General features: G+C 55.2%; 1 protein-coding gene across 4 annotated transcripts in view; it reads right to left on the bottom strand.

Annotated features, from left to right (window-relative positions):
- Positions 1-15,748, bottom strand: part of STK40 (serine/threonine kinase 40) — a 36,076-nt gene that overhangs the window by 8,029 nt on the left and 12,299 nt on the right. Inside the window, exons 1-6 of one of the 4 annotated variants that reach the window (XM_037032470.1) lie at positions 9,356-9,436; positions 8,605-8,771; positions 7,652-7,737; positions 7,145-7,288; positions 4,906-5,133; positions 4,021-4,073 (exon numbers count right to left, since the gene is read on the bottom strand). In XM_037032470.1, coding sequence (XP_036888365.1) covers positions 4,021-4,073; positions 4,906-5,133; positions 7,145-7,225 — 362 coding nt within the window. In that variant the 5' untranslated portion in view covers positions 7,226-7,288; positions 7,652-7,737; positions 8,605-8,771; positions 9,356-9,436. Of the gene's footprint in view, positions 1-4,020; positions 4,074-4,905; positions 5,134-7,144; positions 7,289-7,651; positions 7,738-8,604; positions 8,772-9,355; positions 9,476-15,748 lie in introns of those variants that run through there. The other 3 variants (XM_037032467.1, XM_037032468.1, XM_037032469.1) reach the window with 3 other exon arrangements.

Genomic DNA, 15,748 nt, shown 5'->3' with positions numbered 1-15,748 from the left:
TCCACAGAGGACCAGGAGTCACTGTCCAGCTCCTGTCTGCTGGCTGGCAGAGAAGCCAGGGAGGATGGCAGGAAGGGAAGCCACACAAGGGGTCTTGGGACCGCCTCTCAAGGAGGGATAGGAGGGTGGGCTCAGAGGTGCAGGTTATGTGGGGTTGAGGGTGGAATTCCCCAGCAGCTGCGTTCGAGAAGCTCCCAGGGCCCTTCAGCTATCCCGGGGAATTCTGCTGGCACGGGGCTTGGTGCAAAACAAAAGCCAGTCTGTCCTCTGCACTCCCAAAGGAAATGTCGGCTCTCCTCTCCACAAAGGCCCGCCCGGTCAGATGCCACAGAAATCAGACTGGTGGCCCCCAGGGTGCTAGAGCCCAAAGGGGCAGGCCAAGGGTCTTGGCACGTCAAGAGGTGGACTGCCAGCTCTGAACAGCCCACTCACAGTCGGTCCTGACCGTAAGACAGCTCAGCCTCTCAAGTGCAAGGTCCCCACAGAGCAGAAGCATTGCCTGTCTTCCCCCGCTCAGAGGTTGCCATGGTGACTGGCCATGCATCTTGCTGGGGTTCTCTGAGGCTCAAAACACAGGGAAGAGGACCACTTGGGGGGAGTCTGGTAGGCTTGGGAGTCAGATTCCTGGCTTCCAATACTGGCTTTCCCACTTCCTGGCTGTGTGCTCCTGAGCATGTAATTTAATATCTTGCTAAACCTCAATTTCCCTCGTCTATAAACCAGTGAAAGTATCAGCACCTAACTCCCAGGACCGTGTTAGGATCTAACAAAGGAAAATTTAATCTCAGGGAATGCACTGAGCCCAGGGCCGGGTGAATGGTCACTGATTAGTAACTGCTAACTTGGACAAGCGTGTCATCCTCCGACAGTGGGCAGAGGCCACCAATAGGACATCTTGGGAAAGACACCAGGTCTGAGGCAGCGGGAGAGAGGTGCCACATGGTGACCCCAGGCCCTGGAGCCCACGTGCTAGTGTGGCTGAGCCTTCCACTCAATGCTGCAGCAGGACCTGCCAGCCCTGTGTGCAGGGGGCAGGACGGGGGCTGGAGGAAAACTCGCTGAGACTCTGCAGGGCTGGGCACAGGGTCCACTTGACTTGCATTGCTCTGCCCGCCAAGGACCCTGGAGTCTCTCCTACAGGAAACCACATGGCCAGCTCCGAGACCTCCTGAAGCTTGGCGACACTATCCTGCCCAAGTTGGCTGGGTGGCACACAGATCCCTGGGAGTCCAGACCCCCCCAGGCTCACGCTGGCAAGAGGGGGAGAGGGAGGTGAGAGATGGAGGGAGGGAGCTCTGTGTCAGCAGGATCCGCTCTGAGTGAGTCACCCTTCAGCTATGGCCCTTTGGGCTACCACAGTGTTTTTCTCCTTTTCTAGGAACTTGATGTGCAACTTGCCTGCCCAAAAAGAAAGGAGGAAGAGGAACCCGAAGCAAACCTCACATAACCCCAAAAGGGGATTTCAGATTTCAGCCCTGGCCTTCCATCCAAAGCACAGTGAACTTGTCACTGCAACTGCCTGGCAAACACTCCTCCCAGTTTCCTCCCCTGGGAGGACCAGACAAGGCCTCCAGCTAGAGTTAGGGCCTGGCCTGAGGGGCAGCAGGGGGCTGGAGCTCCTCCAGGTTGACTGAGAGAGGATGACTTCGAGCGGAGCGGGCGGACCCCGACACCCAGTCAGGTCTGTCTGAACCACACCACCCTGCCCCTTTCCAGAACAGCCGTGACTCAAGTGAGAGGCCAGAACCTCTGTCCGCTCCAACACAAAAAGGGGATTATCAGAGCAAAGGAGCGCAGCCGAGACACAGGGTCTGAACATGGCATTGGCACTCCGCAACCGAGGTTGCTCATGCGTGCAACCCAGTGTGGCTGCACGCATGAGCTGCTGCAGCCACACTGGGTTACTCAAGAGGGCTGTGACTTTCCCAGACCCGAGGGGGCCTAGAGAAGTGAGAGGCAGAAGCAAACCCACCATGGAGACGAGGAGGCCCAGGGCACTGGAGTGCAAGTTCCCTAACAGCCTCGGGGTGTTGCTGAAACCAACCGAGCGGCTCCCAGGAAGGCGGCACAGGACATGGGCTCTGCAGCCACGTGGACCTCAGCACTCAAAACACGTGCCCCGTCTCTGTGAATAGTGAGCCTGAGGTCCAGAGTAAGGCAGTGCTGACCGAGCGTCCCACAGAGGGCCAGTGCTGTGTTTCCCACGCTAAAGCACCCCCCCCCCTTGGGGCTGGATGCCTGCTGCTCTCTGACACCTGCCCTCCTCAAGCAATTCAGATTGGGCCCCCGCCACGACACCCTCGGCTACTCAACACAAGCGAGCCTCATCTCCAGAGGGGAGCAAAGGTGCCCTGCTCCCTTGCTGGTCTGGCATGGGGGTGCACTGACAGGGGCCAAGCCCAGTGAGGCAGTTTCCGGTTATGGCCAGCATCAGCAGAAAGGTATAATTTCCACTCTTCCGGATAAGGACATGAAAGCTCAGAGGTGCTGGCCACCTTAGCAGCTTTGCTGAGCATGAATGAATTGATCAGTGAATAAATAATCCAATGAACAAACTCTCAGGTCACAAGGACACCTAGAAGGCAATGCCAGGCCGTGAGCCCGGTCTGAGCCCCAAGTCCTGCCCGTCTGGGCTTCCCTAACTCTCTCGGGTGTGTCTGTTTTCTTCTCTCCTCCCTCGGAGCACAACAGGGTCAGGCCAGCAAACCTTTACTTGCCCTTCGAGAACTGACTTGGGTGGGTAAATCACTTCCCCACTCTGCGGGCTCCGGGCACCTGCACATGAGTCCTCAGTTCAGTGATGTGTGCTTGCTGGCTGGTGTCCCTCAGGCAGTGAGCTCTGAGAGGTGGGCTGAGCTGCTGAGTACAGCCCTCTCCCTCCCGGGGCGTCCCCGGGGCCAGCCCTGCAGGATCTAGTGCCTCATGTCCTCCCCAGAGGCCCACCTCCCAAAGCTTTTCTTGTGACTGCTGTGGCTTTGGCCACTCCATAGGGACAGTGCCCTTCCTGGATGGGTGACCACATCATGGAACAAATCACCCACCGCACCTCTTCTGCTGTGAGGTCTGTGCTGCCTGTCATTGGTAGGCCCTCCAACCCACTTCCACACCGGGGGTGAGAGGGAGAGAGGCAGAGAGGCTCACAGGAGGGGGCTGGAGGGCGAGCCTTGCATTTTTCGGACTGAGATATACAGAGTGGGCCCTCGTCCCATTGACCTGGGCTCTGAATGGTTGGTGTCCCTCCACTGCTGCCCCAGATCACTTGGAACGATGGCGCATCCTTCTGCTGGCCCAGACCCTCTGCCTGAGCAGGGTGACAGCTTGAGGCTAGGACCTCTCATGATTCCCCCTGCCACGGGGGCCCTGAGGTACCACTGGTGCCCTGGGTACTGGTGGGAGCCACCATGATCAAGGCACTCTCCCCTTGCCGCTGGGAGTGTGGGCTTCTGACCACCCCTGGGAAGGGCCCACATCCAGCGGCTGGCCGGCCACAGTGGCGGTACAGGGCTGTGTGCCCCCTGCTATAATCTGGGACATCTGAAGGGCCAGCTTCCTGGCAGAGACCCTGTTAGGACTACACCAGAGTTCGGCTCCTCCCTCTGCCCAGCCCCGCCCCTTTCCCCTGGAGAGCTCGACCCAGCTAACCTCCTGCATGCACATCTGGATCTGTTTCCTGGGAACCTGACCTATTTTGCTCATCTGTCACTCCTTTACCCGTTTGTTCATTCTTATAGTCATTTACTAAGCACTCACTAGGCATGACCAATAAATGGACCAGGCAGGATCTCTGAAATTCTTCCCAGAGCTCTGTCTGTGGCCTTTAAGACTCTTCCCCCTAGCGACCACCATATTCCACGAGGCGAAAGAGAGAGGCAGGCATCCCGCCCCCACCACGGGGATTCCTGGGAGAGAGTGGGCTGCTCTGAGTCAGAACCCCTGCGGGCACACCGCCGGACATGGGGTGGCTGCCTCGAGAGCCTGTCCCACCGCAAGGCTGCCTCATGAGAGGAAAGTGGACCTCACCTCTTGTTGAGCACCATGTTCCCGAGCTTCAGGTCCCTGTGCACGATGTTCTTCTGCAAGATAACAGACGTGTGGTTTACGCCATGAAGGTGAACAAGGGCTGGAGTCAGGCCCAGCCTGTAAGGCAGGAAAAGGCTCCGGGATGCACATTTTAGGCTCCTGCCTTGATTTGTAAGCCACGGACAGGCCAGGGCCATTCTAAGGCCTTGTCAGCCATGTGTTAACAGGGTGAGACGTGGCGGTCTCTGCCCCACCCGGGGTGGCTTCCCAGCTCTTTCCCCCTCAGGACAGCAGCCAGTGGGGGAACCCAGTCCTCTCCCCACATCTCTCAAACATCTTATTGAAAAACAAAACAAAATGAAAACAGACAACCACGCATCTGCCTGGATCTGGAGTCAGAGACGAACGCTCATGACCCTGGTGACCGTGTCTGAAGGCCCAGCCCATGGAATTGTGCCTGTAAGGGGCTCCCCTGACTCTCCTGACCTGGACTTTGGGGTACCCAACACCCCAATCCTAGGAGAAGCTCAGAGATAGGCTGTGGCCACCCCCAGGGGGTACCTCACAGTCACTACCCAAGATGGGCGACTCATTTTTAGCTTCTCAGCCGATGGACAATCCCTGCTCTGGGTTCTGCTCAGCTGCCCGTCTGGGCACCCCCTCCCCAGGAGGGTGGGCTGAGGCCTGCAGCACTGTGTGTCACCAGGCGCACACGTCATCCGGGCACTTCCCTTCTGCCCACTCCAGGCCGCAAGGCACAGCCAGGTGAGGGCGCGATAGCACTGCTTTCACTCGGCAGCAGCAAGGGAGGCGGCTTTCTGTGGCTCGTGGGGCCCAGGTGCTCTCAGGCCGGAGGAGAAGGACCCACTGAGGGCAGAGCCTCACCTGGTGCAGGGCTTCCACCACGCGCACCACGTCGTAGAAGATGACCACCGTCTCCCGCTCGCTGAGCCTCTTCTCCTTGATGACGTAGTGCTGCAGATTGATCAGGTCAGCGGTCTTGTCGCTAAAGTCGTGTGCACAGAGGCAGTCTAGGACAAGGCAGATGCGCTTCTTCATCTTCCTAACCATTCGGCTGGATTCTGTGTCTTCAACGATTTCACAGGTGCGGTCCTGGGAGGCAAGGGGGCAGATGGAGCTGGGGCCAGGGCGTCAGAACACTCCTTTGGAGCTGGACACACACAGCAATGAGGGAGCCTGGAAGAAGCCTGCATGCATGTGGACGGTGGAGACCTGAGGCCTGGGAAGCATGCAGCACGGGCCGCTCGGCAGGTGCCTGGCTTCCCATGTACCAGTGCCAGGCCCAGCTGGGGATGAGATTACAGCAGCTCAGGTCAAGGCTTCAGGCTTTGATCCCAACGCAAAGGGTTTGGATCAGGGCTGGGTGTTGAAAGCCAAAGGGCCCCTGAGCCCAGTGCACAGGCTGTCCATGGTTCTCCAGGGTTCCAGCAATGACCACTGTGCACATCCTTCCAATGTCCGTGGTGGTGGATGAGAAGTGCTCTGTGCGCCCAAGACAACTGCTTTCGTGTGGAAGTGCCACTCCTAGGCAGTCACGTGACAAGTGGTTAAGAGTATGGCTCTGGCCCCTGACGGCTGGATTCAAGTTCCGGCACCTCCTTATCTAAGATGTGGAACCTGATCGCTGGCTTCTCACCTGCAAGTGGGAGCTGGTAACCTCTACCTCATAGGTTACTGGGAATAAGACAGCCCAGGCCAAGCGATCACCCCACCCCAGCCAGGGCTCATTAGGTGGACGCTGTTACCAACACTGCGGCTGGAAGTTCTGGACCCATTTCCTTGCTGAAGAGGTATTATTCCAAGTAAGACCCCCTCCCCCGCAAAAAAAGGTGCAACATGGGGACTTGTATCCCACCAGCTTGAGGTCTTCCACGGCACTCCCAGCCTCTGGGGAACTCCTAGGGGCTGACTATCCACACTTCTTATTCTCTCTTCCCCAGAGGGCCAAGAAAGAGTCCGGCACGTAAATGACTCTAGAAATGCGAATCACCCAGGTTCTCTTATCCCAAACGACACAGGCCAAGACCAAGCTTTGAAAGCCGGCAGAAATGAAGTACTGAGAACTCACCATCACTCTCAGCTTGACCTCACGTGCAAGGGAAACACTAATTGCTGGCACTGCCTAACGATGCTGCCTGGCCTGCGATGGCAAACCTGAGAATAAAGAGCTCCGTGGGGTGTATGTGGGGGGTGGGAGGCGTTCTGATTCATTTTACTCCAGGAAATCAAGCTTATAAGGACTTTTACTGCCTGAAATACCCGCCATGATGAGAGTGCACAGGGGCAGCGTGATGCACTGTACACCCTCCTCATTCACCTCCCCACCCACCGAGCAAGAGCAGTCCGAGGCTTGGGGACCTAAGTGACGTGCGGGAGGTCGTACCACCTGAGTCCAGGACTGCTGGCTCCAAAACCTGTGCGCACTCCCTGACACTGCGCTGCCTTTCGTGCCCCAGGTTGGTCCAAGCAAGGCAGCCCTGGCCACAGTATTTGGCTGAGGGTGCTGTAGAGACTCTGCTGGGTCCTGAGCAGGAGACCTCCTGCGCACGTGAGCCCGCTTTTTTATTTCTGGAGATACAATTTCAGTTCTGCCCTAAGGAAGACTCTTCTCAGGGTACAAGCTGCTAATTAGTACCTTTCCTTGGGGACCTGGAACATCAGAGCACAGGGCTCAGGGGCACTTGTTGAACAAACTGGAATGCCTGGGCAGGCAGAAAGACTGTTGCCACCCAAACAGCCGAGGTGCCTCCAAGTGTCTGTTCTCCCCCTCTGCCCTCCCTTCCATCCCGGCCTGGCCAATTCCTGACAACACAGTGGAAAGAGCCCGAGGTCTTCAAATGACTTCCTGCTTTCCTCTTTTCTCAGAAAAGTGGCTTTGCAAAGAAAGGCTGTAAGATGCCAGCGATGTGCCTTGCTGCTGCACTGTGTTTGCCACCTTGGGAGAACTGCAGGGCTGGCCCAGCCTGACCTCCCGCCCACTGGGCCCAACAAGTCCTGATGTGCCCAGCACACAGGGGTCACAAGGGTAAGTACAGACGTGGCCCCAGCAAGTGCCAACCCGAGGTGGGAGGACAGGGAGAGGAGGGGACAGGCAGCCACTCACCTGGAAGAGCCCGTGGTGGTGAACCACACCATCCTGCGTGTGGAGGAGGGAAAGCAGAGAGTATTCGGTGTGTAACAGCATCTTGCCTTGCCTCTCCTCTTGGCTTTCTATTCCTTGGTCCCCCCTCTCCTCAAGGGTAAGGATCTTTAGGAAGGCACATACACACAAAAAAAACAACAACCCCCAAAACCTTACTTTTACAGAGCAGAATGGCCAGAACAGGAAAAGCAGGAGATCACGTACTACCATGCAACACTTGCTCACACACTCACACATGCACCTGCGAAGCGAACATTTTTTCTTAATGTGACAGCAGTGTAATTTATGCACAGATAAAGCTCATTAAATCAAGAGTTGTTCAGAGAGAGGCTGTGAACTTGACTGCTTCTCAGGAAGAAGTGGTGCCACTCTTGCTCACAAGTATAGGTGCGAAGGTGGAGAAAAGGGAGCCGGGCTGACAGGCTGGCCCAAGCCCCCAGTATGCCAACCACCCCCCGTCTTGCTTACCTTCAGCTGATAGAAGTCATCTGTGCCATCTTTCCTCGCCAAACACTGCACAATGCTTGGCACCGGGGAGTTGCCCAGACGGGGACCTACGGCAGGAAAAGCAGCTGGCTTACAGCACAGAAGCTCTGTCTATCGTGGCCCCATGTCACCACGTGGTCTTTGGCTAGTCCTTCTCTGCAGGCGGGTGCCACAGTTCACACCCACTGAGCTCACCCCACGAAGTCCTTCTCACAGCCTCCCTGCCAAGACCGGAGGGTCTGTGCGCACCTCTGCCTGAGGCGCACCTGGCTCTTACAGGCACATTGCTCGGAAAGAGGAGTTTTGCAACAGTGGGAGCCAGCTGGACTCTGAGGAGCCAGTGTCAAAGAGAGCTCCCACGTGCAGCCTGCCCCTCTGAACCAGTGACTCCCGGTGAGAATCTGGGAAACCACAGCCGTAACAGGATCCCTGGGCGGTAAAATACAGCCACCGGCCTGGGTCCAAGCACCAGCTTTGGGGAACTCCTGCAGATGCCCACCACTTGCCGCCCTGTGACAGCACGCTGCCTGAGCTTTCAGAGAACCTAAGGCAGGTAAGGGCGCCATGTCACTGTCCCGGTAAAGACCCTTAACAGTGTTCAACTGCCCCTAATATGCAATCGAAACCCCCTTTTTTGACCTCCCCAGTCTTGCATGACTTGATTCCTATCCATCTTTCTAAGTGGTTGTTTCCCCACCCCACTCCCCATACTCCAGCTTCACTGGCCTTTTCATTCCTAGGATATTAAACCCTTTCCTGCCTCTGAGCTTTTGAGTTAGCTGTTCTGTCTGGAATGCTTTTCCCAAGGCTGGCTCCTTCTCTCCTCGGCTGTCAGCTCACATGTCACCTGCTCATACAGAACCTCCCTTGTCTGCACCATCTCCAGGCCCTTCTTCCCCTCATATAGACTCATTTGCTTGCTTCCATGTACTTACTGCCCCCAGTGGTGATCTGTGTGCTGTTTACTGTTTCTTTTCACAACTAGAATGTTAGGTTCTGTGATACAGGAACGTGACGGTCTTATTTACTGCTGGGTCCCTGGCAAACAGCACGGGTCTGGCACGGAGTGGGCACCATTAAACTCCTTGCTAGATGACTGGAGCTGGAATGACCCTGTGCCCTTAAGTCCAGATGTTGTTCCCCCGGCAAAACTCACACCTGGTCTCTGGCTGCTAGGGCAGTCGGGTCTTCAGAGCCCACCTAATCTGCAACCTGGAGCATAAGCAACCTGGACTTGCTTGGGCCTCTAACATGCAGAAAGACCCCGATGCTCCTCTGGACCACTGGAAACACCTGATTCTATAGGATTTCTGTGCCAACTTTACAAGAAGTTTCAGGGGCTATACCAAATGCTTTATGAAGTTAATTATGCTCTCCAAGAAATGGTCCAAAAAATACCTTGGATGATGGCCCCCTGGAATCTAATGCAGCTTGTGTACTTCCTGTGGGTGGCATCTGGGAGGAAGAGATAGTCTAGCTCTCAGCTGAGGCTGATCTAAGCCTGGTGTAGCTACAACAAAAGTGAGACTCTTGGTAGAGGGTGACCTGGGGCCTCAGATCTTCCACTGACATAACAAAGACTGTAGTCAAGGTGGTGAAGCTGGGCCAGACGGAGGATGCCAGTGTGCCCGGCCCCTACCCCCAGCACTCCTACTCACCGGGGGTGGGGGCGTGGGGGAGGCTTACCCAGGATGAAAGGTCCAGCTCTCTTCGCATTATTTCCAGAAATCCCACCTCCTAGAGCCTTGGCCCTGGCCGACGTTTCCCCAGCTCCTCTGTCTGATGCTCTCCGCTTCATCCTCAGCTCTAGATGAGACAGAAAAGAGCCCCTCTCACTGAGCAAGTCAGCGAGTTTCCTTATGCTAACCCAGCCTCCGAGCCTCTGACTTGGCGATGCGTCACACAGCTGCTGCCGCCGCCACTGCTGCCGCTGCCTCCTCCTCCCCCTCCCAGAGGAGCACTGAAGGTTCCTGGTGACAAAGAGCCTGGGCTTCTTTACTTGGGATTAATTAGGGACTCAAGGTGAGTGTACTTCAAGGTAGCAGGTACAGGCTACTGAGGCGGACAGCCAGCTTGCCTCAAAGGGGCTAGTCAAACGCAGAGAACCCTGAGCTTTGTGCAGATATAAACTGGGGTCCCCAAGAGACCACCACAGAGAGGAGAGCTGGCCTGGAACTGACTATTCCCAAAGTGAGGCTTTCCCCCCAAATACCAATCACCAAGTGGCCTGACGTGCTGAGTCCTGGGTCCCATCCCACCCCTGACGCTCTGATATCTAGGGTGTGGGCCCCAGAAAATGGCACAATGGATGTGAGGACTGAGGGATTCTTATGCCCACGACATGTGTGGGTTACTGCCCTGAGGACCCCCTCTTCTCTCCAGTCTCCTTGACTTTGAGATCCTCTCAGCTGGAAGAACACCCCAAAGTTGTCAATGATGTAGGGGTTTGCTTTCTCTTCCCTTTCTCCAATTTTCAACACTTTCTTTAATTTCTTTTAAAACAAAAACATACTGTGCATTTAGGAGCCAATTAAAGGATACTAATGCAAATTGTGACCACTTTGACCACTCCCAGGGTTAAAATGAAAGGTTGAGCCCTGGCTGGTGTGTTTCAGTGGATTGAGTGCTGGCCTGCGAACCGAAAGGTCATTGGTTCAATTCCCAAGCAGGGCACATGCCTGGGTTGCAGGCTAGGTCCCCAGTAGGGGGTGTGGGAGAGGCAACCAATGGATGTACCACTAGCAAATCAATGTTTTCCTCCCTCTCTTTCTCCCTTCTTTCTCCCCCTAAAAAATAAAATAAATAAAATCTTTTTTTTAAAGAAAGGTTGACAGAGGAGCCAGATTCTAGGAGACATTAACCTGTGGACATGAATTTAAAAAAAAGAAAAGGAAAAAAAAAGTCCCTCCTTCCAGCTCTCCAGTTAGCACCTCAGGGGGTGCAAGGAACAGATGCACACAGATGAGCTCCGCAGAGAAGGCAGCGGGTCCTGGGGATGCCCAGGGCAGGTCTGCTGCCCAGTCCTGAGGAGAGGTCCTGGCCCAGTGTGGGTGACAGTGCTCAGGGGAAACTTCCCAGGGGAGGTGCTACTGGGGTGGGCCAGGCGAGGGGCCAGGTCATTCCAGGCAGAGGGACCTGGTGAGCAAACATACAAAGGTAAGAGATGGCACACCAGCAGCCAACTCCAAGCCGTTTGTGTTGCTGGAACGTACAATATGAAGCAGGGAGTAGACAGACGTAACCCAGAGAAGGGGCAAAGGCCATATCTAAGGGACCTGATGGCTGAGTCGGGAGCGGAACTTTAGGGGGCCGAACACTCAGCCCTAAACTTCTATAATTTTCTTTTTAAAAAATTTTTATTGTCCTGGCTGGTGTAGCTCAGTGGATTGAGCACAGGCCTGTGAACCAGAGGATCGCGGTTCGATTCCCAGTCAGGGCACTTGCCTGGGTTGCAGGCTGGTTCCCTACAGGCGAGCCTCCAGCAGGGGACGCATGAAAGGCAACCATACATTGATGTTTCTCTCCCTCTCTCCTTACCCTCTAAAGATAAATAAACTAATAAAATATTTTTTAAAATTTTTATTAATTTACCCTTTAGATAAAGAGAGAAAGGGGAAGGGAGGGAGAAAGGGAGTGAAACATCAATGTGTGGCTGCCTCTCACATGGCCCCCACTGGGGGACCTGGCCTGCAACCCAGGCATGTGCCCTGCCTGGGAATCGAACCGGTGACCCTTTGGTTCGAAGGCTGGCATTCAGTCCACTGACCCACACCAGCCAGGGCTGCCTGGCTAACTTCTATGCAGCCCTTTCAGTTTAAGTATCACCTCCTCAGAGAAGCCGTCTTTGATATCCCCACCACCAGTGGGTCCCAGTTAGTCTCACTTGGTATCCTGCAATTTTTATATTTTCACGCACAGTACTTTCTGCATTCTGTGATTATGTATTTATTTGTATGCTTATATGCTTAATGTCTTTTTTGCACCACTAGACTAAAAATTCCATGAGAAAAAAAAGAACATTGCTCTCTGAGTGCCAGGCCCAGCAGATGCTCTGTGAATGGCGGGATGCCCTCCCTCCAGTTGGTGATGATTGTTACCAGGTCAGCAGCCCTGTGCAGAAGCCGCCCCTGCCCTGGTGGGTAAGCTGCTTTCATGCCATTCTGGCCCTAGCCTCCTTCTTCCTGGAGCCCTAAGCCTCCCTCTTCTCCTGGTTCCCTGGAGAACACCTCGAGGGCCTCACCATATCTGTGCAGATGCTGCCTCGGCGCCTACGCACAGGCTTGGTCTAGACAACAGTTTGCTGGGAGCAGCTGCGACACAGACAATGAGTGGGCTCAGCCTGACCCCACCCACCCCACTCAAGATTCAACTCAAGCAAACGGCACGGGAACTGCTCCAAAATGTAGGGAGACAGAAGGATGGGAGCAGACGGGCAGAGAGAGGGAAAAGATGCTGCTGGCAGGGGAGAGGCAGCAAGGCTGCTTCCCTTCCTGAGCATCCCTTCATGCCACCCGAGCTGGCGGAAGCAAAGACAGCAGCGTGAGGCGGCAGGCCTGGGAAAGAGGAAGCTGCTGCAGGCTCACCAGTGAGGTGAGCAAAGACTCCTGAGGATAGACCCTCCTGACTTCCTCCCCTGCCGACGCACAGCGAGGGTATGCCCACTTTCAAATCCTCCTCAAGTGCTCCCCTCTGGAGGCACACCTGCAAGTGCTCCCACGGGGGAGGCCACTTTGAGGGATCCTGGCTTCCCAGTGAGATCTGCCATGTGGCAGCTCTGGCTCTCCTGGTCTCAGAAGGGCTTGGGGCTGGGCTCCTCCAGAGACACTGGTCCTCAGGTCCAGGCTGGCTAAGGGGCGGCTCTCAGCTGGTGTTTCCTGGGCCCACTGCTCCGCTCCCCAGACACTTAGCGTTCGTGGCTTGGAAGTCTCTGGAGCTTCACATCTGTCAAGTATCCCGTGTGCTGTCCTCCCATCGTGGCTGGTCTCCTCAGAACCCGGACCCAACGGGAAGCTCAGTGAGGCAACAGTGGGGCTGAGGGATGGAGGCTGAAAGAGCCCAGCCTGGCAGCCCTGCCTCCTGCAGGCTGCGCTCCTCACTCTGGAAAGCCGGGGCTTCTGTTTGCTTGGCCCAGCTGCGGGAGCACATCGTGGTCCTCAGTATGAGAGGGCCTTAGCTCCATGACAGCCACCAGAAGGGAGGAGGCCCGCCCGACCCTGTCGTCTTGGGGTTCAGGTCATGTCACCCTAAAGCTGGGGAGCCCAGCTTTCCCAGAAGGCAATGAAGGCCAGGCTATTACCAACACATAGGGCTGTAAAGCCCGTGAAGCCGAGTCCAGGGGCGCAGTGTGACAGGGTACGGCAGAGCTGGGTGGGGTAGAGCAGGGCAGGGCTCACTGTGGCGGCACATAGTTCTACATGGCGGATGCACCACCAACCCTAAAAGCAGGTGGGCTGCAAAGAAAGACGGTACTGAGGCCTCCCGAGCTCAATTTTTCCTTGGCACCACCCAACTACAGAGCAGTCAGAGCCTGGCCAGGGCAAGGAAGGGCCCCTCACTCGCACCAGCCGCATCCCCACAGGCCTCCCCACAGGCAGGCACACAGACGTGTGTCCCCAGGCAGTGGGTACTTCCATGCACCTAGAGCCAGAGCAAACTCTTACTCCCCACAAACACGAGGGGCACCTGCTCACATGCGCGATTCCCGCATTCAACCTCATCCTAGGCTTTTTGCTCTGGGTTCCTGGAGAGGTGGGTGACCTTGCAAACCAAACAGGTGAAGGCAGAGTGCACGGGCAGTCCCCGCGAGGAGCAAACAGCAGACCTCGGCGTAGGGCAGCGCTGGCTGTGTGTGTGACAACAGCAGCTTCTCTGCGCTCCCGCCAGGAGCCGAAGGGCTGTGTCTACACCACAGGATCAGACTGAGCTGACGCCATCCATGTGCACGCGGTGCCTGTCGGCAGCCCCCATCCTACCCCCGTGTTCCCTGGCTGTCAAAACAAAACAGATGAAAAGTTCCTGAGCTGTGCAGGCTTCTGTCTTCTGGACTTGACCTCTGGCAGTGCCCATTGAAAGCAGGGCCCTGCACCTCTGTCCAGCGCACCTGGCACCTGGAAGCGTGCACAGAGCTCCCACCCATCCCACCTGTTAAGGGACTCTGTGTCCAGACCCACAGCAGACCCCAGGAAGAGGGCAGAGTGTCTCTGCCCATAGGACATGGAGGTGGCAGAACAAAGTGGTTAGAGCGACGTGCCTTGGTTTTTTCCTGTCACAACAAAGAGAAAATCTGTACAGCGCTTGGGGGTGAAAGGACTGGGGGCTCCAGGGGTCCTAGGTGTGGCCCCATCCTGTGCCTCAGGCTGAAGGGACTGCCCTTTACCCCACATAACCCACACTGGGTGGGAACCTCTGAGCCAGAGCAAGGTTTGGAGTGAGCCAAACCTGGGTGCAAAGTCCAGCACCATCACTTAGTAGTGATGAGATCTCGGACAAATTACTTATTCTGATCTTCAAAATGGTACACAATATCTAAGTTGGTCTAAGGATAAGAGATAGCCCACACAGAGCACCTCATCGGCACTGTAAACACTTGACGAACTGTATGTGCTACTGTTAGCTTAAACACGGTAGCTCTGAATTTCTCCTGCCCAAAAAGAAGGGAACAGTTAGGTACCGAGTTAGGGAGGCAGGGAGCAGAAGAAACCAGACTAAAGGTTTGAAAGACCTTGAACCTGCTGTCTGCTGGCCTGAGATTACAGGCAGGGGGTCTGATGGCCAGCCTGAGTGATGTGTTCAGCTCAGTGTGGGGAGGAGAAGAGGCCAGGGGTTGGCTGAGCTGCAGAGGAGCAGGGGGCTGTGGGCAATGCCGGGCGCTTGTGCCCGTGGTAGAGGGCGGAGCATGGCTGACTCTCGGACTGAGGGGAGCACCTCCTGTTTGGGCAGAGGCACATGGCACCTCATGGTCTTGTTTTCCTCCCTGGTCTCTGAGGGAAGCAGAGGCTGGGGCACCAGCGAGCAATTATCAACGCGGGGCACAGTGAGGGACCATCCAGCAGGAGGAGGCCACTCCAAACGATCCCCCATTATGATCCAGTTGATGGAATTCAGAGCCAGTACCTCTAGTCCAAGAGTCCTGGAGCAGGACTGGGGGAGGGGGACGGAGCACACACACTGGGCCGACACACTTGTACTACCTAAGGACATAACTTCTGGCTATGTACATTTGTCAAAGTGACTGAATGGTACAGTTAAGAGATCTGTGAAATTCACTGTGTATAAATATGCTTTAATTACTGAAAAAGCAAGCTGACACTTAACCAAATGATCAAAGTTAATACCACACCACCAATAGCAGAGCAAATTGACATGTTATTCCTGATATGATACACTTAGAAGGATACAACATACGTTTTTTGTTTTTGTTTTTTTTTTACCAAAAAGGTATTAGTCCTGATCATTAATCAAATCCAAACTGAGGCACATTCAACACAACAGGCACGTATGCTTCAAAAACATCAATGCCAGAGTGTTTTAAAGGCTGAAGAACTGGCCTGGCCTGCGCGGCTCAGTGGGCTGGAGTGCCCACCTGTAAACCGAAAGGTCGCAGGTGTGATTGCTGGTCAGGGCACATGCTGGAGCGGCACGTAGGTCCCATCCCAGCTGGGGTGCCTACGAGGGGAAATGATCAATGTTTCTGTCTCTCTCCCCCCACCTCCCCCGCTCTCTAAAATCAGTGAGCATGTCCTTGGTTGAGGATTAAAAAAATAAGAAAAAAAAGGGCTGAAGAACTATTCTAGATTGAAGGAGACTGAAGACCTGTGACAAGTAAACGTGATGGGCTGTCCTGGGGGGGGGGTGCATTATAAAGAACATGCCTGGGAAGTTGGCAACACCTGAATATGAATGTACATTAGTTAACAGTATTGCATCGATGTTCCATTTCCTGAATTTGGAAACTGCATTCTGGAATAACACAGGACACAGAAGAACGTCCCTGTTTTTAGATGACAGATGCTAGCATTCGGCACAGAAGGGCCGTGATGTCTGTAATTTACTCTCAGGTGCCTGGAGACAGAGGAGAAA

The sequence above is a fragment of the Sturnira hondurensis genome, unplaced genomic scaffold (assembly GCF_014824575.4).
Source record: "Sturnira hondurensis isolate 20B ecotype Veracruz unplaced genomic scaffold, ASM1482457v3 Scaffold0021490, whole genome shotgun sequence".
Taxonomy (NCBI): domain Eukaryota; kingdom Metazoa; phylum Chordata; class Mammalia; order Chiroptera; family Phyllostomidae; genus Sturnira; species Sturnira hondurensis.
The sequence above is the reverse complement of the archived record's forward strand: the minus strand, read 5'-3'. Positions and strand labels throughout refer to the sequence as shown.